At 51.4% G+C, this 25,434-nt stretch overlaps 2 protein-coding genes across 5 annotated transcripts; one reads left to right on the top strand and one right to left on the bottom strand.

Moving 5' to 3' along the window:
* Window positions 1-1,443: 1,443 nt before the first annotated feature.
* Tk1 (thymidine kinase 1) lies at window positions 1,444-25,399 on the bottom strand. Of its 3 annotated transcripts, XM_069992883.1 has the most exons (8): window positions 25,138-25,399; window positions 23,723-23,851; window positions 9,386-9,417; window positions 8,763-8,873; window positions 5,206-5,299; window positions 3,212-3,301; window positions 2,225-2,344; window positions 1,444-2,136 (listed from the first exon to the last, which is right to left on the bottom strand). In XM_069992883.1, the coding sequence occupies exons 3-8, from the start codon at window positions 9,400-9,402 to the stop codon at window positions 1,945-1,947; spliced, it is 624 nt and encodes a 207-aa protein (XP_069848984.1). In that variant the 5' UTR covers window positions 9,403-9,417; window positions 23,723-23,851; window positions 25,138-25,399; the 3' UTR covers window positions 1,444-1,944. The 3 variants fall into 3 exon arrangements, with proteins under 3 accessions (XP_069848984.1, XP_069848983.1, XP_069848986.1); XM_069992882.1 differs by lacking the exons at window positions 23,723-23,851; window positions 25,138-25,399 and adding an exon at window positions 9,495-9,565; XM_069992885.1 differs by lacking the exons at window positions 2,225-2,344; window positions 23,723-23,851; window positions 25,138-25,399 and adding an exon at window positions 9,495-9,565.
* On the top strand, window positions 9,773-21,691 carry Afmid (arylformamidase). 2 transcript variants are annotated; one of them, XM_069992880.1, is made up of 11 exons: window positions 9,773-9,856; window positions 10,184-10,274; window positions 15,415-15,519; window positions 15,601-15,649; window positions 17,553-17,638; window positions 17,738-17,810; window positions 17,960-18,057; window positions 18,239-18,317; window positions 18,402-18,543; window positions 18,704-18,808; window positions 19,796-21,691. In XM_069992880.1, exons 1-11 carry the CDS (start codon window positions 9,824-9,826, stop codon window positions 19,874-19,876), a joined length of 942 nt encoding a protein of 313 aa, XP_069848981.1. In that variant the 5' UTR covers window positions 9,773-9,823; the 3' UTR covers window positions 19,877-21,691. The 2 variants fall into 2 exon arrangements, with proteins under 2 accessions (XP_069848981.1, XP_069848982.1); XM_069992881.1 differs by lacking the exons at window positions 17,960-18,057; window positions 18,239-18,317.
* Window positions 25,400-25,434: the final 35 nt, after the last annotated feature.

Below are 25,434 nucleotides of genomic sequence, written 5' to 3'. Positions count from 1 at the left end.
GGGCTTGTAGGTGCTAGGTGCTCTGTCGTGGAGTTCTGACCCCAGCCTGGAACTTGCCTTCTGAAGAACCCCTTCTGTAGACCTAGAGCACCCTTCAGCCTGGGGTCTCGGCCCTTACTGCCTTCCACTGGCATCCCAAAATAGCCACTGTGCTCAGCTTGTAAACAAGACAGATTTTTCTGGACTGCCTTGCCAGGGACCTGTGACTGCCTTTCTAGAATTAGAGGGGCTGGCCCCCCTGAGTGCCTTTCTTCATAACCCTTTCCTTCTCAGCTGTCAGCAGAGAGAAGGGTACCATGGGAGGGGTGACTGGGAATCGGGACACCCTATTCAATAACCCTGGGAGAGTGGGCCTGAGTCTAGCAGAAAGCCAGGCCCCTGAAGTAACTCCTAGTTTCCTCTTTTGAGCAGTGACAGCCACCAACTGCGGACTCAGGTGATTTCAAAACCTCAAGTGCAAAGGAACAGGGCTTTCTTCCCAAGCTGAGTCTCAGCTGCACCACCAGCCACTCCTAGCTGTGGCACGGGGCAGAGGATGGGTGCACTGCTGGGCACAGGCAGAACAGAGGTCCTCTGGGAACCGATCGGCTGCACTGGGTGCGTGTGGCCCAGATCAGGGAACATTGAGCCTGAGCACCCCAGCCCCAAGGAACTGCTCCAGTCTCCTTCCCAAGGCACAGCTGAATGGTCTTAGCTCCCAAACCATCGAGTGTCTCTCACATAACCTGAGCTGGACAGGGGAGCCTCACTCTTGTCATCCTAGCTACTCAGGGGGCTGAGATCTGAAGATTATATTTCAAAGCCAGCCCAGGCAGGAAAGCCCCTGAGACTCATCTCCAGCGAACTACCAGAAACTGGAAATGAAGCTGTAACTCACATTAGAGCACTAGCCTTGAGCTAAAAGGCCCAGAGTGCAAACCCTGATAACACACACTCACAACAAAAAACCCAGTACCATGGGGCTGGGAAGGTGGCTCAGTGGTAGAGCGCTTGCTTTGCATGCATGAGGCCCTGGGTTCGATTCCTCAGCACCACAGAAGCAGAAAAAGCTGGAAGTGGCGCTGTGGCTCAAGTGGTAGAGTGATAGCCTTGAGCTGAAGAGCTGAGGGACAGCGCCCAGGCCCAGAGTTCAGGCCCCACAACTGGACCCAAAAAACAAAAACAAAAACAAAAACAAAAAACCAAGTACCTGTACCTGGTAACAACCTGAAACCCAGGCTCTATTTATCCATTTCCATCCTAAAGCCAGACGGACAGAAACGCTGGCGACAGTTCCTCTTTAGGACATGCTTCGTGAGCATTTCTGTGGAAAAGGTTGTGGTTGGAGAAAGCAGTAGAGCTACAAAAAGATCTGGGAAGAAATCCCCACCCACACCGCGCAGAAGCTGTCCCGAGGACCCGGGGAAGCCCAGGCCAGCAAGCCGCAAGCTCTCAACAACTTGAGAATTTTAGTCTTCGTTATTAATTAATTTCATATACTGTAAAACAAGAAGCACCAACTATGCACCGCCCTTCTGGAAACCACCAAGCGTAGGAAGGACGTTCAAGCGCGAAGGGCAGTGAGAGGGCTGGAGTCCAGGCCATCCTCCGTGGGGGGGGGGGGGACAGATCCCCCCAAATGCACAGGCGCACAGACTTCCAGGGAGAAGAGAAACTGGGCAGTGAAAGCCACGAAGAGGAAGAGGCCGGCATTGCCGGTGTCACCACACGCATGGCTCGGCCCTGGCCCGGGGGGATGCTTGCAGCAGTCAGGCTGAACCACCGCGCATGCCCGCTCCAACCCGCGGCTGGTCATGTCAGTGGCCAGGAGGGGAAGCTGCAGGCCAGGAGGAGGTAACAGGCAACCTGGAGGGCCTGTCCTGTAACAGTGTTCCTCAGATGCAGCAGCCCCATCGGAGGCCGAGGGGTGGGTGGATGGGCGGGGCGGCAGGCGGCCTCAGGCCCTCAGTGGACAGAGCTGCACTGCAGGACCTGCTGAGGGGCGAAGAGCTTCCTGACAGCCGTGGCCTCGCCGGGCTTCCCCAGCACGGGGCAGTTCTCCTTGTTGTTCAGCCCTGCAGGGCGGGATGGGGACTTCTTGAAGTAGCAGAGACGACACACAGAGTGGTACTTGTCTGCTCCGCCAATCACCTCCACCTGGTGGCAGAGATGCAAAGAATGAGTGGAGAGAGGCTAGACCCAGGCGGAGCCCCTGCCCACTCAAGCCACAGGCCCCTGGAGCTACCTCTTTCTCCAGGCCCAGCCTCTTGGTGTAGGAGGCTTCCCGGAAGCACTCCATACACACAGCTGTCAGCTTTACCACACTCTCCGCCAGGGGCACCAGGTTCAAGATGGCACCGAAAGCCTGCATCCATAGAAGAGCACGTGTGCTGTTACCCAGCCAGGCACAGACCTCCCTCCCCCCCTCCTTCCCTCCCTCCCTCCCCCTCCCTCTCTCCATCTGTCTGTCTCTCTTTCTGTCTTGGGTCTTGAACTTAGGGTCTAGGCACTGTCCCTGAGCATTTTTGTTCCAGGCTAGCACCCTACGAATTGAGCCACTGTACCACCGCCAACCTTTTGATAGTTAGTTGAAAATAAAAGTCATGCATTTTCATGCCTGGGCTGGCTTCAATCCTTGATCCTCAGATCTCTGCCTCCGGAGTAGCTAGGATTACAGGTGTGAGCCACTGGTGTGTGGATTACACCTCTTTTATTTTTTTGGGGGGGGTGGTCCGGTTGTGGGACCTGAACTCTGGGTCTGGGCGCTGTCCCTCAGCTCTTCAGCTCAAGGCTAGCGCTCTACCACTACAGCCTTAACGCCACTTCCAGCCTTTTCTGCTTATATGGTGCTGAGGAATCAAACCCAGGGCCTCATTCATGCAAGGCAAGCGCTCTACCACTAAGCCACCTTCCCAGCCCTACACCTCTTTTTAAAAACCCTTTAATTCAGAAGCAGCCAAGCCTGGGAAAATGCTCTGAGTTTGCCTTTCTAAAGCGTCACGGCCTGATCTGTCCCTATGCCAACTTGGAGTAGCTGGCGGCGGCAGCTGGCATCTGGCATCTGGTCTGGACACACCCACTCTCGGGCGGACCAAGGAGGCCCTGGGCTCAGGCAAGCCCTGGCCTGGTCGGTTGGGTCAGGCCAGAAGGATGCAAGTGGACTGAGGTGTTGTGTCTGCTGAGGCGCCCCCTCTCCCCTGGCCCTCAGCGAGACCTGGTTCAGGCTCCCCACCTTCCTCTGAAAGGTCCCGTCCAGGGCCGCCACAATCACCGTCTTGCCGTTGTTGGCCATGGTCTCGCAGAACTCCACGATGTCAGGGAACTGGAAAGACCAGTGAAGGGGGAGAGGGGGGAGCGGTCACCCTGAGCACTGGCTTTTAGAGCCAGATTCAACAACGCAAAACAGCCCAGAGCTTACGAACAAAGTGACGCTCCCTCCCACAGATTCCTCATCTACACCCCTCCAGCTGAGGAGAAGTCTCTGCTGCCCAGCCCCTTCCCCCACCCTAGCCATGTCCTGCTCCAAGCCTGGCAGGCAAGGCTGGGGGCTGCTGCAAATCAGGAGAGGCCTGGATCCTCCCTCTGTCCTCAGAAGGAATCCGCCCTGCCAACTTCTGGTCTCTACAATGAAGTATTGTTTTTGTAATTTTTTGAAGCCTTATCTGTAGCTGGACACAGATAGCCTGAAATCTGAGCTACTGAGGAGGCTGAGGTCTGAGGATCTACATCTGAAGCCTGTGAGGTCAGGAAAATCTGTGAGATTTTCATCTCCAATTAATCACCAACAAGTTAAAAGTGGAGCTGTGTCTTAAGGCTGGTAGAGTGCCAACCTGGAGCAAAATGCTAAGAGACAGCACCCAGGCCAGGCTCAGAGTGTTCAAGCTCTAGTATTGGCATAAAAAAAGCCCAAATCCAAAAACCTACATGTATGAAGAATTGGAAGGATCTAGGCTCACATGGAGCAAGACCCTGCAGCTAGGAGCTGAGCTGGTAACCACAGTCTCAAACTTGCTTGGCTTTTCTACTTACAGTTGGCACTGTGCCACAGCTCCACTTCTGACCACTTTTGGTGGTCATTTGGAGATAAGAGTCACTCATTCCTGTAAGAGCTAGCTTCTCAGATCTCAGACTCCCAAGAATTTAGCTTTTTCTTTTTTTGGGTCCAGTCGTGGGGCCTGAACTCTGGGCCTGGGCGCTGTCCCTCAGCTCTTCAGCTCAAGGCTATCACTCTACCACTTGAGCCACAGCGCCACTTCTGGCTTTTTTCTTTTTGCTTATGTGGTACTAAGGAATCGAACCCAGGGCCTCAGGCACACAAGGCAAGCGCTCTACCACTGAGCCACCTTCCCAGCCCCTCCCAAGAATTTAGGATTATAGTTGTGAGTCATGTAGGCAAGGCTGACTTTGAACTTCTTGAAGAACAAAGGCCCAGTGCCTGGGGCAGATGGGTGGTTTTTATAATAGTTGTGGTAAATATTTGTTGAAGCTGGCTGTGGTGGCACATGCCTATAATCCAGCCCTTGGGAGGCTAAAGCATGAAGATTGTGAGTTTTGAGGCTGTGCAGTCAACAAGAAAATAATACATCATTTACTGAATGAACTAAAGTTCTTCTTTAGGGGAGGGAGGAAGTAGCTAAATTTCTATTACAGATAATAATGGAGATGAAGCCGGGTGCCAGTGGCTTATGCCTGTAATCCTAGTTACTCAGGAGGCTCAGCTCGGAGGATGGAGGTTCAAAGCCAGCCCAGGCAGGAAAGTCCGTGAGATTCTCATCTCCAGTTAACCACCAGAAAACCGGAAATGGTGCTGTGGCTCTCACTTGTAATCTTTAATCTTAGGAGGCTGAGGATGGAGACTCAAAACCAGCCCAGAGAGACAAGTCTAGAAATGGAGATGTGATTTCTGTGGTAGAGCGAGAGTCTTGAATAGAAAAAGAGCAGAGTTTCTGAATTCAAGCCCCAGTGCTGACACAACACTAAACTGTTAAACAACAATGAGTACAGTGAGCCAGGTGTGGTACAGATGCCTGTGATCCCAGCACTCAGGAGGCTGAGGTAGAAGAAAGGTAAAATAAACCCTTATGACAATAAGGAAAAAACTAGCCAGGGGGATTTGAAGGGTTTTCAGATGCTAATTGAACTATGTCAACCTTGTTACTTGACTGAAGATCAGACACAGAACTAATAACTTCCAAACCAACGGGGAGAAGGGGACAGAGGACTTACAAACTGCCCTTCGTCGATGCCCACGACAGCCACAGTCATGGCCTCCTGGACCACATCACGGAGTTGGCAGGCTGGCAGCGCCTCCATAGTGTTCCTGGGAAGAGAAGGCAAACAAGTCATGAGAGTGAGCCTGTCACTAGACTGCAGTGCTGTCCATCAAGACCCCGAGGACCCCGATAGAAACTGCTAGACTATTACTCTGTAACCATCTCTTTGACAATTCGACAAAGGAATCTCAGCATTTCTCTCCAAATGCTCAGAGTGTTTGGCCTCTTCTATGCATTGCTCCATAAGGTTTGTAGAGGCTGTTATAGCCATTCTCTATTGGTATGTAGGTATTTATGGTTTTTTGGGTTTTTTTGTTGGTTGTGGGGCTTGAACTCTGGGTCTGGGCGCTGTCCCTCAGCTCTTCAGCTCAAGGTTAGCACTTTACCACTTGAGCCACAGCACCACTTTGGGTTTTCTGAGTGGTTTCCTGGAGATCAGAGTCTCACTGACTTTCTTGCCTGAGCTGGCTTTGAACTGTGACCCTCAGAACTCAGCCTCCTGAGTAGCTAGAATTACAGGTCAGGTGTGAGCCACCAGTACATGGCTTATTTATATATTCTTTACTGTCACAGACAATGCTGCAACAGGGAGTAACATCAGAGACGCTCAAGTTCATCTTAACCAGACTTCAGTGAAACTAGAATGGATTCAGAGTTATTATCAGTTGGATTGTTCCGATAGAAATTAGTGATTAGCCAGGTCTGTGTGGCTCACACCTGTAGCTACTCACAAGGCCAAGATCTGAGGACTGAGGTTTGGAGACACCTCAGACCCAAGCGATTCTTATCTCCAATTAACCAGCAATGAGCTGGAACTGGAGGTGTGGCTCAGTGCCAGCTACCAGTGAAAAAGCCAGTATCAAGAGGTCCTGAGTTCAAGTCCCAGTACTAACACCAAAAGGTTTTCCTTAGCTCAAAAGAAAAGCAGTTATTTAATACCATTGACCTCTCTTCACTTCACACAGTGAACTAAAAATAAATAAATGTTCAATGGAAAGGTCAATGAAGGCTCCAAAACTCCTCTGCCCTTCAGGACAGGGGCAGACAAGGCTGACTTGTTTCGGTGGTGTTAAGGATGACACCTGGAGTCCTAAGCCAGGCAGGCAAGCTCCCCACCCTTAGCTACACCCCCAGCCCAAGGCCAGTGCTGGCAAAACATTTCCATTTCTTTTAAATTTAGAATAAAGCCAGGCACTGGTGGCTCACTCCTGTAATCCTAGCTACTCAGGAGGCTGAGGTCTGAGGATCACAGCTCAAAGCCAGTCTAGGCAGGAAAGTCCATGAGACTCTTTGCAAGCCTAACTTAGCCTGGGTTTTTATCTTAATATCAATGCTGTCATAAATGATAAGTTCACATATGGGAGAATGAATGCTGGGAGTGTAGTTTAGTGCTAAATGAATCCCCAACTCAAAATAAAAACAAAGCAGTACTTTTTGTTTTTTAAATTGAAGAAAAGGCTCATCCAAGAAGACCACGTGTGGTGAGGAGCCCACGGGCCTCCGCAGAGAGAAGCTGCCAACACAACCAGCCCCAGAGAGCTAGAACCCCTCCAGCTGACACCCAGCAGATTGAAGGGTTTCTCCGAGATCACGTGACTGTCAGCCAGCAGAGCCAGGGACTCGAGGTCTTGGGTGCAGCTCTGCTGTCTCACCCAGACTCCACCCAGCCAAGTCTGCTCCTTTGAGGCCATTCCAGCATCATAAATCATGCTGTGGCCCTCACCCCGCCCCCACAGCCAGAGCCTTTTCTGGGAAGGAATGCTGTGTGCTGTCCTCGGCTTGTCTAAGTAGTTTCTGTGTTTTCCTACAATGTTGTTTTCTTTTGTCCCCATTTTGCCTGATCTGCAGAACTAGACTCCAGGGAGGCGCTATGGTGTGTAGCTAGCTGCATTTATACAAAATTAAATACTTCATAACTACTGCTCAGTTTTCTTCTCTTGATAATATAACCTCCAAACTCTGGGGAAAAAATACCCACAGAACGATTTTTTGTGCATATTCAACTCCCTCTAGCCTCCCCTGGTGGAGGGCACGAGAAGAGGAAGTCAGGCAGCGCACGGGCCCTGGCTTTGGCAAGGGCTCATCCCTGACGCTTTGTGGATGTCAGGCGTCTACACTGGTGACTTGTGACTCCCCCAGAAACCTCAGACCTGCCCCAACCCACAATCTGCATCTGGAGTTGTCTTCTGCTTCCATGAGATGGGCACCTGACTTGTGTGGTGGGACCTTGGTTAAGTAATGTGGAAAAGTAAAAAGACTTCTATCTCTGAGCCCACGGGAAGCAGTGCTCAAACCCAGGCAGGCCCTTACTGACTCCGAGCCCTGAGCAGTCTCCGCTCTACGCTCTGACCAGCTTCACCAAGCCCAGAGCTCCCACCAGGACCCATGCTGGACGCTGTTCTCAGTAGCCCAGGATGCACTACTGCACTCTGGCGCAGCACAGCTTTGCTCCTGAGCATGAGACAAGTGTGCCCCTGGCTCACAACACCAGTCCCAAACCCACTGCCAAGGAATTAAAGCTGACTCCAGCCCAGAGGTTACAGGCAGAAATGCCCAGAGCTCAGGCAGATAAACACACAACCAAGAAGGCCACAAACAGACAGGGGGCCTGCTAAAGACAAATGACTATGAAATTAAAAATCAGTGAAGGTGCCCGTGCTGGTGGTTCATGCCTATAATCCTAGTTACTCAGGAGGCTGAGATTTGAGGATCAAGGTTCAAAGCCAGCCTAGGCAGGAAAGTCTGTGGGACTTGTATCTCCATTTAACCTCCAGGAAACCAGAAGTAGAGCTGTGGCTCAAAGTGATAGAGCACTAGACTTGAGTAAAAGAATTCAGGGACAGCGCCCAGGCCCTGAGTTCAAGCCAAGCAAATCTGTTGCAGCCTCTGCACAGGTGAAAATTCTAAAGAGGGTTTCTCATCAATAGCAGGCAAGACAGACTTTTTGGGGCCAGATCATTCTTTGTGTTGCACTTGTGTAATCCTGGTTCTATGGCTTGAACTCAGGGCTTAGCATTCACTGTTCCTTATCTTTGTCACTTGAAGCTGGTGCTCTGCTACTTGAATCACAACTCTACTTGCAGCTTTTTGGTTGTTAATTGGAGATAACAGTCACATGGACTTCCTTACATCAGCTGACATCCAACTGTGATCCTCAGATCTCAGCCTCCTGAGTAGCTAGGACAATAGGAAGGAGCCACGGGTGTCATGTGTCAGGCTTGGGACCAGAGCGATCTGAGTGGTGGGGACTATGTGGGGCTATGTAGGCCGTGGCAAGTACCTCCACACTCCCATTAGAGGCCAGCAGCGTCCAATCCCCCTCCAGCTCTGACTACCAGAGATGACTCTCAGATGGCCTGTGGGGGAGGGTCTGGACTCGAGCCCCCAGCATGGCCAAGTCTAGGCCACCAGAAGTTTGCAAACGCTTAGTGTTCGAGGCCAGGGGTGGGAGGACGGAGTACAGTGCTCTGCGGTATGTCCTGCGCGCGGGCAGGCGGCGGCGGGGCTGACCTGTCGTGGGTGGAGAAGTGGCTGCTGTAGCGGGTGTCCTTGGCATACTTGACGACCAGGCACTTGTGCTGGGCGATCTGGAAGCGCCGGACGCGTCTCATCAGCTCGGTGCTGCAAGATCGCAGGCCAGGTGAGGCCCGCGCGGCCCGCGCCGCGCTCCTGGCGGGCACTCCACCCGGGAGGAGCAAAAGGCGGGCTGGGCCGGGGCCAGGGCCGCGCCTGCGCCGCCGGGGTCCGCCGTGGGGAAGCCGAGCACGCCGCGGAACGCGCTTCCCCCGGGTCCGACCCTCCGAGGACGGGGCGGGGGTGGGGACGAGGCCTGGCCCGGGGCGGGCGCGGGAAGTAACTGCAGCCTTCCCGCCACACCGGGAGGGCCTCGGGGTGGGGTGGGGGTGGGGGGCGGCCCGGGGGGCTTCGAGGGCCAGGGCAGCGCGGAGGGGAGGGGGGGAGGAAGAGGGGGAGGAGGAGGGAGGAAGAGAGGGAGGGGGGAGGAGGAGGGGGAGGCGGTGGTCGGGGGGAGGGGGAGGAAGGCTGGCGGGAAGGCGCGGGCCTGGCCCGGGACGCGCGGCCGGGAAGGACGCGTCCCCGCGACCGGCAGCCCACCCGCCCAGGAAGGCCCTTACCTTTTCCCCGAGAACATGGGCCCGAGAATCACCTAGGACAGAGGGAGAGGTCAGCGGGGACGCCCCGGCGCCGGCCGCCCCCCGACCCCGCAGGACGGACCCCCCGCACCTGGATCTGCCCCCGGATCTTGCTGGGGGAGCCGGGCAGCACCGTGGGCAGGGTGACGCAGCTCATGCTGGCTGCCAGGATAGAAAGCGAGAAAGGGGAGAGGAGACGTCACGGGAGCCGAGACCCCCGGGCCGGCCGCCTGAAGCTACCCGCCAGGCCGGCAGTCCCACACTTTAAACCCGAAGCCCGCTCGGACTGCGAAGCGCTGGCCAATCAGGAGCCGGCGGGAATACACTCCCCCGCTGATTGGCTCACCAGCCGGACGGGCGTGGCCCGCCCCTCGCCCCGGGTAAGAACGGGGCGCTCGTGAGTCGGCCGCCGGAGGCAGCATGGACGCGTCCTGGAGGGTCCTGTCCGCCGAGGTAGGCCGCGGGCGTGGGGCTCGGGGAGGGGGCTCGGAGCCGACCAGGCCTCCGGAAGCGTCGGGGTCGGTGCTTACGGCACTGGGGGCTGAGTTTCCCGTGATGTTGGTCCCGCGCCGCCCCGTGTCCGGGTCCGAGGGACCCCCCCCCCCCCGGACCGACCCCACCCCGCGGGGGGCCGCGCCCACGATGGCGCCACCGGACACCCCGGGCCCCGGCCTGGCCCCGGGCGGTGGGGCGCTGCGAGCTCTGGGTCTGGGGTCCCAGGCTGAGCGGCCCCGGCCTGGGACGCGCCTCCCGCGGCCTGGCTGTGTCCCTGTCCCCCAGGAGCTGGAGAAGCAGTACTCGCCCAGCGAGTGGGTGGTCCGCCGGGGAGCCCAGGAAGCCCTGCAGACCTTCTTACAGATGGGAAGCGAAGGTACGGTGCGGCCCCGCGCGGCTGCCTGGGTGACCTTTAGCCCTGCGGGAGCCGTCGGTATCTGGGGGCAGGGGAGAGCAGCCCCGGGAGGGCCAGCCTCCCGTGCTCAGGCTCAGGAGCCCAGGCTGCGGGGCTGAGTGGAGGCCAAAGAGGCGGGTGAGGGCTCAGCCAGCTCACGTCCACTTGGGATGTTATAACTGTTCCCTGGAGATGGGATGTTATTGCTGTTTTCAGACAACTCTTCAGGCTTTATTAGCACATTAATTGTACAGCGGAGCTTCATCTATTCTGTGCCTACTACCACAAAAAAGGTTCTGTGGTAGCATTCACTTTTTTTTTCAATCCTTCCACCTCTCCCTTCTTGTTGCTGTTTTGGTCAGACCGGGCCATTTGCTTACAGGCCCCACTTCCAGCCCTTATTCCTTTAGTTTGTGAGATAAAGTCTGAACAGTCTCAGCTCAGTCCTCCCAAGCCTCAGCCTCCTGCATAGCCGACATTACAGATGTGTGCTATAATGTTCGAGTTTGGGACCCTAAAGAGACCACAAGAGACCAAGATCGATGTAATCAGCAGCGAGGTGTTTATTGTGAGCTAGCCGGTCCTCTGCACACACAGTAGACAACCGGTGACGGTGACGCTGAGAGGCCCCAACCTAGGGTTTGCAGCAGTTTTATACACTCTTTGGGGAAGGCTGGGACTTTGCACTCATCATCATCATCATATCATTCCTTGACAAATCAACACACACTTCAGGAGAATCATAAAACATCTCTAAAACATGATTTGCATGTCCAATGGCTGGAAGGAATCTAGAAAGGATTATTGGTCAGATCAAGGGGTTGATGTACTTTAAAATTATTGGTTAAGTCACAAGGGTGGTGCAAGGGAGTACGTGCAGAACTGCAGGACTTTTTGGTTAGATTTTGGTCACTGCTCCTATATCTGGAATCGCAGACAATTCCACCTCCGGCTTATCTTAGGTAAACATCACCTGCAGTTTTCCAAGGACTGTTTGCACGTAGCTTTTTGTGGAATTTTCTGGCTTTAGGACTGCAGTAGTTCAGAGGTTACATTCCAGAATAAAATGAGGTCCCGGGTAAATTAATGGTTAGGTCTTTCAGTGCCTCCTTCCATTCTCTTCAAGATTTTGTGTGTGTGTTCTCCAGAGCCAGTGCTGGGGCTTAAACTCAGGGCCTAGATATTGTCACCTAGATTTCTTGAGCTACTGCTCTACCACTTAAGCCACAGCTCCACTTTTGGCTTTTTGCTGTTTAAATGGGGATAAAGAGCCTTACCAACTTCTGCATGGGCTGACTTCAAACCATGAATCCTCAGAAATCAGCCTTCTCATTAGCTAGGATTACAGGTATAAGCCACCCACACCTGGCTAGTCAAAATTCATTTTACAGTAAAGAAAAATATACATCTATAACTATAATCAAAGCAGGGATATATAAATATGGATATAGACATATAGATTCTAGATGCAAATGGGTAAGTACTATGGTTCTTCTGTATTTCTAGGTTCTTAAAGTAATCATGTTTACCTGGTGTAGGAGCGCTGGCAGGGGCGGGGCAGGAGGAATGGGGAGTTAATGTTTAATGGGAAGAGGAAGTTCTGGAGGTGGAAGCTATGTGGATTACAGACTATGTAAATTAAGTGGATATTATCTGATTGAACTTAAAGCAGGTTAAAATGGAAGCGTGTTATGTGTATTTTCCCACAATTGAAAATACTGTATGTCCACCGGAGCTTCGGTGCTACTCCATCTAGCCCCTGGGAGCTCCAGTTCTTACAAGTTTTGGCCTTGGCGGTGCTGGGCTCCAAGCTTGCCCCATGCCTGGCAGCCATACTCTGGAGTATGTCAACTCTTGAAGCATGGAGAGCTCCTAGCAAACACCCTAAATCCCAGCCCAAATGCAGTTCCTGTCCCAATGACTCCTATCTTGCCTTGCCTGACCAATCACCAGTGTAGATTGGTTGGTGGGACCTTGTGACTGGCAGCCACTGCCTGTCCCTTCCCAGCTGGCCTATATAAGCTAGTTGACTCTGTAATTAGGATTTTCCCCTATTCACTGCAGGAGAGGGAGGAGAAAGTGGGGGGAGGAAGGAGAAAAGATAATGGGCACACAAAATACAAACCCAATCTTTTTTTTTTTTTTTTTTTTGCCAGCCCTGGGGCTTGAACTGGGCCTGGGCACTGTCCCTAAGCTTTTTATGCTCTCAGCTGGCACTGTACCACTTGAGCCTCAGCTCCACTTAGGCATTTTTGGTGGTTGGAGATGAGAGTTTTGTGAACTTTCCTGTCTGGGCTAGCTTCAAACTATGAACCTCAGATCTCAGCCCTCTGAGTAGTTGGGATTACCGGCATGAGCAACCAGTGCCCGGCTTACCTTGTCATTTTAATGTGTTCAGTTTGGTAGCTTTTGTGTATGTACGTGCCAATACTGAGGTTTGAAGTCGGGGACTTGAGCTCTTGTTTGGCTTTCTCTTTTTTGCTCACAGCTGTCTGTAGTATTTTGAATACTCAAATGTTGCCAGACCAACGCTGCCATCTTCCTAAACCTTATTGTCATTCCAAAAGGAACCCCTATCGGGGCTGGGATGTAGCTCAGTGGCAAGGCGCTTGCCTAGCAAGTGCAACGTCCTGGGTTCGATCCCCAGTACCAAAAAAAGAAAAGACAAGACAAGGAACCCTATCCCTTTAGCAGTGACTTCTATTCCTCCTCCTGCTAATCCCTACTGCCTTTCCTTTGAGGAGGTTCTCTGTAGACAGTCATACCATAGGTGTCCTTTGGTGTCTGGCTCTTTTACTTAGTTGTCTTCTAGATTCATTTGTGCTGTTGCAGGTATTACAACTAGATTCCTTTTTTTTTTTTTGTCGGTCATGGGGCTTGAACTCAGGTCCTGGGCACAGTCCCTGAAGCATTTTTACTCAAATTTTGCTCTCTATTACTTTGATCCACAGTTCCACTTCCGGTTTTCTGGTGGCTAATTGGAGATAAAAAGAATCGTGGACTTCCTGCCTCCCTGGCTTTGGACTGAGAGCCTCATAGATCCTCAAATCTCAGCCTCCTGAGTAGGATTACAGGCATAAGCCACCAGCACCCAGCTAGATTCCTTTTTTATGCCCCAATAATATTCTGTTGAATAATAATTTGTTGATCCTTTCATGCATTGGCTATTTTGACCCATGAATATTCTAAGCAAAACCACTTGGCCAGATGTGTGCTAATGTCTCGCCTGTTGTCCAGAGCTCCTCATGGTCCAGCAAAGAACCTAGCCAGCCTGGTCCTTTACTACACTATTTTTTTTGCCAGTCCTGGAGCTTGAATTTAGGACCTAGGCACTGTCTCTGAGTCTCTCTGTGCCCAAGGCTAGTGCTCTACCACTTGAGTCACAGCACCACTTCTGGCTTAGTTTCTGAGTCTTTTATTGGAGATAAGAGTCTCACAGAGCCGGGCGCCAGTGGTTCAAGCCTGTAATCCTGGCTACTCAGGAGGCTGAGATCTGAGGATCTCGGTTCAAAGTCAGCCCAGGCAGGAAAGTTTGTGAGACTCTTGTCTCCAATAATCCACTAGAAAACCGGAAGTGGTGCTGTGGCTCAAGTGGTAGAGCGCTCACCTTGAGCTAAGGGGCAGTGCTCAAGCCCAGAGTTCAAGCCCCATGACCGACCAAAAATAAATAAATAAATAAAAGCGGCTCACAGACTTTCCTGCCCTGGGCTGGCTTCTGTGATGCTCAGATCTCAGCCTCCTGAGTAGCTAGGACTATAGGTGTGAGCCACTAGCACCCAGTTTTTACCATACTTTGAGTCTATTAGGTAATAATTGAAAATAGCCAGGCACCAGTGGCTCATACCTATAATCCTAGCTACTTAGGAGGCTGAGATCTGAGGATCATGGTTCAAAGCCAGCCCTAGCAGGAAAGTCCACAATACTCTTATCTCCAAGTAGAGTTGTGGATCAAAATGATAGAGTACTAGCCTTGAGCAAAAGAGCTCAAGGACAGTGCCCTGGCTTGAGTTCAAGCCCCACCTCCAACAACAAAAGAAAAGACTAAAGGCTAAGCTGAAGAGGTTAAGTGTTTGCCTAGCAGGATAGCAGCCCTGGGTTCAATCCGCAGTAGCCCCCTCCCCCCACAAAAGGGCATATTTGATCCCCAGTACCATAAAGAAAGAAAGGAGTATTTTTTTTCTTTTTTGTCTTTTCTTTTTTGGTACTGGGGCTCGAACCCAGAACGTTGTACTTGCTAGGCAAGTGCTTGCCACTGAGCTACATCCCAGCCCAGGAGTATTTTTTTCTTTTTCTTTTTGTCAGTCCTGGGGCCTGAACTCTGGGCCTGGGCCCTGTCCCTGAGCTCTTCAGCTCAAGGCTAGCACTCTACCATTTGAGCAATAGCATCACTTCCAGCTTTTTCTGCTTATGTGGTGCTGAGGAATCAAACCCAGGGCCTCATGCATGCAAGGCAAGCGCTCTACCACTGAGCCACCTTCCCAGCCCCAATTTTCTGAAAAATATTCTTAAAAACAAGATTCAAAATTCTGCACTTATCATTCACGGTTTTTAAAAGATTCTCCTATTTTCTTTTCTTCTCGTAGGAAAAAGCTTTCTGTGTAACAGAAATAGCATAAACAGCATTAAACATTCTAACCTAAAAGAATGACAGATAGGTGGTTAAGGCTCGTACCTGTAATCCTACCTACTCAGGAGGCTAAGATATGAGAACTGAGGTTCAAAGCCGAGAGTCCATGAAACTTATGGCTAACCACCAAAAGCCAGAAGTGGAGCTAAGGCTCAACTGGTAGAGTACTGACCTTGAGTGAAAAAGCCAGGGGACAGTGCCCAGTCCTTGAGTTCAAGCCTCAGTACTGGCACACATAAAAAAGTCTACCCAAATTCTTTAAGGTAGGCAGGTACCTAATGGTCTTTAAGAAGCCTTCTGGCCAGAAGTGGTGGCTCAGGACTGTAATCCTAGCTACACAGGGAGCCGAGGAAGGAGAATCAAGGTCAGTCTGGTCAAAAAGGAAAGGGAGTAAAGCAAAAGGGTCTGGAGGCGTGGCTCAAGTGGTCCAGCAAGTGTAAGGAGGCCCTGGGTTCATCGAGCTTCTAACAATCCCTTGTCCATTTCCTGAGGCAGCCACCAGCAAAGCCCGGGCCACCAGGAAGAGCCAGCTGGATGTCCCCTATGGAGATGGGGAAGGGGAGAAAGTAGACATTTACTTTCCTGATGCAGCATCTGAAGGTAAGCAAAGTGGGCTGCTGGCCAGGGCCCAGCCTGGCCCAGGGCCCAGCCCCACCCAGGACCCTCTGTTTTTTCTTGCAGCTTTGCCTTTCTTCGTATTTTTTCATGGAGGATACTGGCAGAGTGGAAGGTGAGCTGGCGGGTTCTGATGAATGCAGATTGGGTCTCGCAGGAGCAAGGTTTAGCACGTGGCCAGTGCGCCATCAGAAGCGAGGTCTCTGGGCTCAATGCTTTCTCAAAACTTTCTTCAGTGTTTGGGCTTTTATAAACTTGTGTTCCTTACCCCTCACTGCACATGTACAGGCTGTAACTCAGCAAGCCTGGTTCCAACCACACCAGTATACACACTCACACCTCAGAGGCTAGGAGTCAGGCATGGGGCGCTGCGGGGGTCAGGCTGTCAGGGTGGGGTCTTTCCAGCCCCCATCGCTTCTGGTGGTCTCTTGGGTCCTCTGCCCACAGCCCAGTGTCTGGGTCTCAAGTCTCCCTCTCTTTTTTCTTTTTCTGCATTGTGGGCGTCATTCACACTTGTATATAATATAGTCACCAATTTCGCACTCTCTTTCCTGGGGTTCCCCCACCCCTGTACCTCTATTGTTCCCTTGCCTTCAGTGAGTTCATCTTCATAGACACCATGGGTTTCCATATTATGTGTCCTCCACCATTCTTACCCCCTCCTCCTCCCTCTTGTCCCCCCCCAAGTAGTCCTGTTATGCTTATGTTCTCTTCTTCTCCCTCCACACACACACACACACACACACACACACACGTGAATATATAACTATGTAAATGAATGGAAAATATTCAGTATTTAGCTTCTTGGCCTAGGTGCTTGTTTTTGCTCAGTGCTAGCACTCTACTACTCGAGCCACAGTACCACTTCCGGTTTTCTGAGTGGTTCACTGGAGATCAGAGTCTCACAGACTTTCCTGCCAGGGCTGGCTCTACACTGCGATCCTCAGCTCTCAGCCTCCTGAGTAGCTAGGATGACAGGCGTGAGCCACCGGCACCTGGCTTGGACATACTTTTTTGGGGAAACACTACTCACACCACACCCAGAGGGAGATGGATTTGGCCCACTGCTGATCAAGAAAACCAGAGTGGCCAGCTGTCTCAGTAGTGTGCTCAGAAGCAAGAGTACATGGGGCTTTCAGTGCTCAAAGAGGAACGGCACAGCCAGGTGCTGGTAGCTTATGCCTATGGTCCTAGCTTGGTTCAAAGCCAGCCCAGGCACAGAAAGCCTGAGAGGCTCTTATCTCCAGTTACTCACCAAAAAAAGCTGGAAATGGAGCTGTGGATCTGTGGTAGAGCACTAGCCTTAAGCAAAAAAGCTCAGGGACAATGCCTAGTCCTGAGTTCAAGCCCCAGGACTGGCACATAGCTAAAAAGGTAGCCCTTAGATAAAAAGGCAGTGTTTGCCTCTGTTGTTCTAGCACTTTCTGAGGGAGTCCTGCCTCCTGATTGTAGCTGGGATTACAGATGTGAGCCACTGCTTCTGGCCAACATATTCACCTTACTGCAGAGATCTTTGAACCCCTCATCTGAAGCTCTCAAAAGCAGGGAATATTATAAGAAGGCACATAGTTGGGCACCAGAGGCTTATGCCTGTAATCCTAGCTACTCAGGAGGCTGAGATCTGAAAATCACAGTTCAGATTCAAAGCCAGTCTAGGCAAAAAAGTCCCTGAGACTCTTATCTCCAATTAACCATAAAAAGACTGGAAGTGGAGCTATGGCTCAAGTGATAGAGCACTAGCCTTGAGCCAAAAAGCTCAGGAACAGTGTCCAAGCCCTGAGTTCAAGCCTCAGTACCGGCGCGTGCGTGCATATGCACACAGGGGACGTAACTGTTGGGATTTTACTGGCAAGGGAACCAGGCTTAGAAGTTAAAGTCCCAGCGTTCCCTTGGCTAACATACAACATGATGAGGACGCAGCTTTCCCCCTATCCTACCATGACACACAGTGTGTCCTGGACTTAGGGGGGACAGGACCAAGGCCAAGTGGCCTCCACTGTTACCTCTTGTCTCTGCAGTAAAGACCAGTCTGCCTTCATGGTCAACCCACTGACGGCACATGGGGTGGCCGTGGTCATCGTGGCTTATGACATTGCCCCCAAAGGTACCAAGGGTGGGCTTTGCCAGTTCAAGGGCCAGGGGGCTCCTTTGCAGGGAGACAACTTCCCAGTGGATCCTGACTCAGTCCCTGCTCTTTGTTCAGGCACCATAGACAAGATGGTGGACCAGGTAGCCCGCAGCATCGCTTTCGTGCAGAAGAGGTTTCCAGAGAACAAGTGGGTGTCACCACAGCACTCTGCTGGGCTGTGCCAGGCGGGTGGAAACAGCCATGCTGCCCCTGTGGCCTGCGGTCCACGGGAAAATCCGGGCCGCTGATGCCTTGGGGAAAGAAATACAAACCCAACTCTCTGTCTGACCTATCTAGAGGCATTTTCCTGTGTGGACACTCAGCCGGGGCTCAGCTGGCTGCCATGATGCTCTTGGTTAACTGGTCCACGCATGGAGTCACACCCAATCTCAAAGGTTTCTGTGGGGACTGCAGGCGCCCTTGGGCCATCAGCTCCAAGTGCTGCAGGAGTGTCTTTGCCTTCTCTCTGTCCCCTCCCCACCCCGCCCCCAAGCTTGCCTCTCTGACCTGAAGGCTCACCTGGTCCCATCTTGCTCTACCTGGTCCCTGTCCCCAAGCCTTCCTTTACCTCTGTAGGGTTTTTCCTGGTGAGTGGAATCTATGATCTGGAACCTCTCCTGTCCACCTCCCAGAATGCCCCTCTCCACATGACACCGTGAGTCGCCTGCCCTCCCTTCCCTGCTGACCAGGGGCTGGCTGTGCCTCTGTCCTGACCCTGGTCCCCCTCCCAACCCACCAGGGAGGATGCTCGGAGGAACAGCCCACAGCGGCACCTGGAGGCGGCCCCGGTGAAGCCTGGGAATTCTGCCTGCCCCATGCTGGTGATTGTGGGTCAGCACGACTCCCCAGAATTCCACCGACAGTCCTGGGAGTTCTATGAGGTATCTGGCTGGTGGTCAAGCTCATGTGACCTCATTACTTTCCCTGTTAAATACTTCCTGTGTCCTGACCTGCCAGGCACTGTGGGAACCATCTCCCCACTCCTACCTTCCCCCACCCCAGCCTCAGAAGGCCCTCATCTCCCTTGTCTCTCCTACCCAGACACTGTGCCAAACAGGGTGGGAAGCCTCATTTGAAGAACTGCCCAGCGTGGATCACTTCGAAATCATTTGGAATCTGACCCGGGAGGAGGACAGACTCAACCAGGTATGGCCAGGCCCTCCCACAGTGACAGCAAGGGGCTCCATCTCCAAAGTTAAAGGTAAATGAGAGCAACACTTGCCATGAAGGTGGCAAATGTAGAGTTAATCTTTTGCCTTTTTGCTTTTTTCTGGGGAAGGGGCATTCGTTAGCTTGTTTTTGTCTTGGTTTTTCAGCGTGGTTTTTTTTGTTTGTTTTGCCAGTCCTAGGACTTGAACTCAGGGCCTGCACGCTGTCCCTGGGTTTTTTTTTTTTTTTTTTTTGTCGGTCGTGGGGCTTGAACTCTGGGCCTGGGCGCTGTCCCTCAGCTCTTCAGCTCAAGGCGAGCGCTCTACCACTTGAGCTACAGCGCCACTTCCGGTTTTCTGGTGATTTATTGGAGATAGGAGTCTCACGGTCTCTCCTGCCCGGGCTGGCTTTGAACCGCTATCCTCAGATCTCAGCCTCCTGAGTAGCTAGGATTACAGGCATGAGCCACCAGCACCTGGCTACCTGGGGTTCTTTTGCTCAAGGCTAGCACTCTACCTGCCCCTTGAGCCACAGCACCACTGGGTTTTTTGTTGCTTTGTTGTTGTTTTTTTTGTAGTGTGATACTGAGGCTAGATGCCAGGGCCATGCCAGGCTAGTGCTCTATATTGAGCTACACTCCCAGCCAACTACTTTATTTTGGGGGAGCCCTGTCCTGGAGCTTGAACTCAGGACCTGGGCACTCTACCACCTGAGCCACAACTCCAATTCTGGCTTTGTTGTTGGCTAATTGGAGAGAAGAGTCCCATGAACTTTCCTGCCCAGGGTAACTTCAAACTGTGATCCTCACATCTCAAGTCTCCTAAGCTGTGACTGCAGGTGTAAGACAGCAGTGCCCAGCTTTCTTTTCTTTGTCTTTCTTTCACAGGATAAACACCCATAAAAACTTAAAACCCTAAGAAACAATACCCCTTTGTTTAAGCTGTTACTCCAGTTCCAGGGCTCTCGTCTTTTCTTATACTGTAGATTATTCTGAAAACCATCTTCAGTAGGACTGCAAGCCCTCTGCTCCCCAGAAAGCCTTTGGAGGTAAAGGGACAGCACTGACCTGCCCACCTGGCTCTGAGGTTCTGCTCCCTGCTGTGAATCTGGCTAATGTTCTTCCACGTTCCCCTGGCCCCAGCCTTGAAGAAGCTTCAGGCGATATCCACAGTTCAAGCTGAGATGCCTGAAGCCACCACTTGGCCATGTCTGGCCCTTCTGCCTGTTGACAGGGTGTGACAAAATGACTTCTCTCTGGAGTGACTTGTGGAAGCTATGAATACCAAAAACGGAGCTGCTGGGGCCAGGCCAGGAAGAGGATGAGTGTTTGCTCAGCATATGTGTGTGTGTGTGGGGGGGGGAGTGAATAAGGAGTTTTAAACTAGGAACTGGTTGCTGATACCTTGATCCTAGCTACTGAGGAGTCTGAGATTTGAGGATCATGGTTTGAAACCAGCCTAGGTAGGAAAGCCTATGAGATGATTATCTCCAATTAAGCACCAGAAAGGCAGAAGTAGAACTGTGGCTCAAGTGGCAGAGCACTAGCTGTGAACTTCTGCCCAAGCCCCAGGAAAAAAAGGAGCCTTCACGCCTGTGTGCCTCTAAACTACTGCCATGAAGTCCTTGAGTCAAAAGCATTCCAGACAAGTAGCATGCACCAGCACTTGTGTGACATGTTTTCTCCACCAGACCCAGCCAACCTCTGTGATGAGCTCTGCAAACAGTCGTTGTTTCCCAACAGCTGGTGTGAGTCAAGTACTAGTGGTTCATACCTAATCCTAGCTACTCAGCAGACTGATATTTAGTGGATGATGGCTCAAGTCCAGCCCGACAGGAAAATCTGAGGAACTCCTAAAATAACCAGCAATAAGCTGGGCTAGAAATGAGGCTTAAGTGGTAGAGTGACAGACAAGTGATTGTAAGGCCCTGAGTTCAAATCTGTGCCAGCAATAGCTGGTGTGGATTCTTCCTTTTTTTCCAGTCGTGGGGCCTGAGCACTGTCCTCCAGCTCTTCAGCTAAAGGCTAGAACCCTACCACTTGAGTCACAGCACCACTTCCAGCTTTTTTTCTCCTTATGTGGTGCTAAGGAATCGAACCCAGGGCCTCATGCATGCAAGGCATGTGTTCTACCACTGAGCCACCTTCCCAGCCCCCCTTTTCTTCTTTTTTTTTTTCTATTCAAGGCTTTCCTGTCACAACTGGCAGGTCTTCCCCTCACTCTCCTGTGAGCTTGCCATGGCGGTGGCCTGGCCCCCGTCTTCTGGGTGCAGAAGGGGCTCTCCTGGAGACCCAGGCCTCAGCATGCAGTGGTGTCAGCTGCGTCTCCGCTCTCCTTCCATAATTACAAATTGTATTTATATTTTCATTTTTGCTTTTATGCAAATCAAACTGCTTTCTAGCTGTAGCAGGACATCCTATGGCCTGCTGGAAATTCTTTGGCTGCCCAGCATCCTGAACCCACCCCACCCCTGGATTGTTCCTAACACTGGACGGCACCCTGACTTCTGTGCCTTCCAGGTTTCCTCCTAAGGCTTTGGGCCTTCATCTGTTCAGCTATCAAATCCCCTGGCAGGTATCTCAACAGACAGAATCCAGCATGTCGACATAGGTCCAACCACGTAAAGAAATTTATTAAATAAACAACATGGGAGTAACTGGCTAGACCTTGGAAAACATAAATCTGAACCCTTTCCACAGCTCTTCCTCGTTGACTTTCTTCCCCAGGGGGCCAAGACTTCAGTATAAAAACCCAGACCATGGAAAAAACCCAAATCTTTTAGGAATATCTTTGTAAATCACCTTAGAGTGTAAAAAGCTTTTCAGAGTACACAAAAACTTGAGGTCAGAAAGGAAATAAATATGACTGTAAAAATCTCAAACTTGCCATGTGTTGGTGGCTTATGCCTGTAATCTTAGCTGAGATCTGAGGATTATGGTTCTAAGCTAACCCAGGCAGGAAAGTCCATGAATTCTTGATCCCCAATTCACTACCAAAAAACCAAAAATGGCACTGTGATAGAGTGCTAGTCTTGAGCAAAAACAAGCCTCCAGATAGCATCCAGACCCTGAATTAAAGCCCGAGGACTGGCACCAAAAAACAACCCTCAATCTTTTTCTGGACAAAAAAACATGCCAGAAGTCAAAAGACAACAATGAGTGTGTGTGCCTGTGAAGCTGGGTGCCTCAAATCTAAGACCCTTCCCAACCAAAAGGAAGCCACCAGGAAGGACAGCACAGGACTAGCAGGCTTGGACAAATCCCAGGCAAGAAATCACTGACCCCAAGAGGTGCTCTACTTCCATCAGACAGACCAATGAAAACAAGCTATTGTGTACTCTGGTGGGCAAAGATCAAAATGGATGCTGTTATTCAGTGCTGTGGGTAAACAAGACCTCTGGGAACATCAAATAGTCTTGACCTTTCTGCACGACAATAGGCAATCAAAGTAGCACAACCTTATGCTAGCCCCCCACTCCACCCCGTGGTCTTTGATAGTCTCTGAGCATGTAAGGCTCAGATTTTCCCCCACCAGTAAGTGGGAGGAGTTGATGACATATATGTCACTCTGGAAGTGAGTGATACATAGCTGGTTCCCCAGTGCTGACTACCTCCATGTCCTCAGACTCCAACAGAAGCCTGAGGTCTTGGGACCTCCAGCTGAGCTCCTTCCTAAGCCTGTTCACTGTCCTCTCCAGAGAGAGCAGAGTCCTCCTCTGTGTCCTTAAATTCTTGAACAAGACCAAGAACTTTCTGGCTGGGATCCACGGACCTAAATCCAGTGAGAGGTTCACAAAATTGACAATGTTCTTGTTAATCTGAAAAATAAACCCAAGCTACCAGCTTATCAAATTCATGCTGTTGGCAGATGAACAAAAACAAAATTTGGTAACAGCTAAAGCTGCATAGTAATGTCTGCTAAACTTGATACAAGCCTCAGGTGTTTCTAAGTTTTTATTTTTTGCTGGTCCTGAGGCCTGGACTCAGGGCCTGGGTGCTGTCCCTGAGCATCTTTTGCTCAAGGCTAGTACTCCAACACTGGAGCTACAGCTCCACTTCTGTCTTTTCTGATGGTTAAGTGACTACGTTTCATGGCATTTCCTGCCTAGGCTGACTTTGAACCACAATCCTTAGATCGTGGCCTCCTGAGTGGCTAGGATTACAGGAGTAAGCTAACAGCACCTAGCAAGACATTTTGGTAAACATTTTACCAATGTTAAATATTACTGTTGTATAGAAGTAACAATAAAACTTTTTAATTTAAAGTAAAAGATCTAAGCAACTCAAGTTTTCAGTGAAAGATGAAAAAACTGGAATTTACTTGTGTCAAACAGGAAATGATGACAAGAATCCATTTGCTTGATGGGAGTTGATTCTGGATGGTAACTTTTTTGCAATAAATGTCAGTATTGGTGGGTGCTAGGGAGGAAAGAGGCAGGGTCAGCACCCGTAGGGACAAGGCAGAGCAAGCCATGTTCCCTGATTATGGCTGAGATGGGTGTAGTTTACACAATCTCTTTGGTGGACAGATTAACTGTGCACAAACACTTTGAAAAGGAGTACATGCATTTTCTAGCCATCTCTCCAACAAAGTGTATCCTACTCAGAGTTGCACATTTGCATATGCTTATCTCCTGCTGTTCAAGTCCCATAGTAAAGGGAGCTGGAGGAAAATGGGTTAAGGTCAGTAGGCATGTCAGAGTTTGAGTTCTCTGTGATTTCCTGCTACCTGAGTAGGCAAGGTACCAAATAAGAGCATAGAGTATATCCCTACTCATGTACAAGTATCTGTAAGGACATATAAGTTGCTGAAGTCAGATGCCAGGGACTCATTCCTGTAATTCTAGCTACTTAGGAAGCTGAGATAAGGACCAAGGTAGAAACCTGCCAGGGCAGAAAAGTGTGAGACTTACCTTCAATCGCCAGGGAAAAAGAAGCTGGACTACAGGACTACAGATATGTCTCAAGTGGTTTAGTACCAGCCACGATCCAAAAAGACAAATGAGAACTGTCCCAAGTTCCTTGTTCAAGCCCCAATGTCGCTACAAAAAAAAAAAAAAAAAAAAAAGTTGCTGAAAAGCCTTTGAAGATGAGCTAGAGGTTCTGAGTAACACATTTCTGCCTTTCCTATGCAACCCAGACTAGCCAGGAACTCATTATGATGCTCAGGCTAGCCTCAGATTCCTTTTTTTTCTTTTTGTGCCAGTACTGGGCTTGAACTCAGCTTTTTCACTTAAGGCTGGAGCTTTACCACTGGAGCCACAGCTCCACTTTTGGCTTTTTGGTAGTTAACTGGAGATGCAAGAGTCTTACAAACTTTCCTGTCCTGGTCAGTGTGAGTCACCAGTACCCAGCTGGGTCTGAATTCTTCATCGTCCTGTCTCCACCTCTCAGAGTTTGGATTATAGCTGTGTATCACCATGCTTGGCTTTTCATTAGAACTTTTTTCTTCTTCTTCACTGTTTATGTGCTTTACTCTTATAAAACAGGACATTTTTGTTGCTGTTAGAACTCAGCAAAATAAAATTCCGTTTATTTTTGGACAACATGGTTTCACATATATATCAAACAGGCCCAAAACAAAGATCTTTTGCTGTTTAACTCTCTAGCTTATATAAGTACATACACAAAAAAGTTACAGGGGAGGGGGCAATGTTTAGAATAAGCATGAATCTAATGTGCTGTTTTCCAGCTGCTGTCAATCATGGTGTAGGAAAAGCAAGACACTGCTCACCACTTGTGACACTGGCCCGACGACTTGGGTCAGGACACCACTACACACAACTGTTTCCCTATCAGGATGATTTCATACCCTTTGGTAAACTAGCACTGCCCTGAACCCGTTAAAAGAAAAAGCTCCCTGTGTCAAGGTGGGCAAAGATGGCTCATGCTTCTAATCCTAGCTACTTAGGAGGCTGAGATCTTAGGATCGAAGCTCAGGTAAGCCAGCCCGAGCAGGAAAGATCACGAGGCCTTTTCTTGTGTGGTTTTTAACCGGTCCTGGGGCTTGGACTCAGGGCCTGGTTGCTGTCCCTGAGCTTTTGTGGACATTCTACCACGTTGAGCCACTGCTCCACTTCCGGCTTGGGGTGGTTCAAAGCCCGGTCTGGCTTTGACCCACGATGCTCGGCCTCCTGAGTAGCCAGCAGCGCCCGGCTTGACCAGGAGGCTTACCTACAACTACCCATCAAGAGGCTGAGGTGGGGCTGTGGCTGGGGCAGAGCGCTACGGCCTTGAGCAGAAGGGCTCCGGGCCAGCAGCACGCAGGCCCCGGCCGCTCCCAGGGCGGCCTGACCACCTCCCACAGGCCCGCTGGCGGGGGACCAACCTGCGGGAGGTGCGGCCCTCACCAGGGCGCGGGCGTCCGCACAGGCCCTCCGGCGCGCGGGAGCGGGCTGGGCCTCCGCCGGGCCCGGCACCTCGGCCGAGCACTTCCGGTGTGGGGAAGCGGGGGATCCCCCGGCCGGCGCGCGCCCGCCAGCCCCCGCGAGGCGCCGGGGGGACGGCGGCACCGCGGGCGGCTCCCGAGCCCGGCGCGCCGGTCCTGAGGACGGAGGGAGACCGAGAGCCGCCGCCCGAACCGCACGGCTATTCCCACAAGCCCAAGCGCGGAGGCCGGGGACGG

This window comes from Dipodomys merriami, unplaced genomic scaffold (genome assembly GCF_024711535.1).
Source record: "Dipodomys merriami isolate MVZ:Mamm:240054 unplaced genomic scaffold, mDipMer1.0.p SCAF_42, whole genome shotgun sequence".
Lineage (NCBI taxonomy): Eukaryota > Metazoa > Chordata > Mammalia > Rodentia > Heteromyidae > Dipodomys > Dipodomys merriami.
This window is presented reverse-complemented; position numbering and strand designations above follow the sequence as displayed.

Bases quoted from the DNA above. Each gene is read 5' to 3' on its own strand.
- Tk1 (XM_069992882.1), bottom strand. From the start codon at position 9,560: ATGAGCTGCGTCACCCTGCCCACGGTGCTGCCCGGCTCCCCCAGCAAG. The intron at 2,345-3,211 runs GTGGGGAGCCTG...CTATGGATGCAG, and splicing joins ACGGGACCTTTCAGAGGAAG to GCTTTCGGTGCCATCTTGAA. The intron at 2,137-2,224 runs GTAGCTCCAGGG...CTCTGCCACCAG, and splicing joins GGCTGGGCCTGGAGAAAGAG to GTGGAGGTGATTGGCGGAGC.
- Afmid (XM_069992880.1), top strand. From the start codon at position 9,824: ATGGACGCGTCCTGGAGGGTCCTGTCCGCCGAG. The intron at 18,318-18,401 runs GTGAGTCGCCTG...CCAACCCACCAG, and splicing joins GCCCCTCTCCACATGACACC to GGAGGATGCTCGGAGGAACA. The intron at 18,544-18,703 runs GTATCTGGCTGG...TCTCCTACCCAG, and splicing joins AGTCCTGGGAGTTCTATGAG to ACACTGTGCCAAACAGGGTG.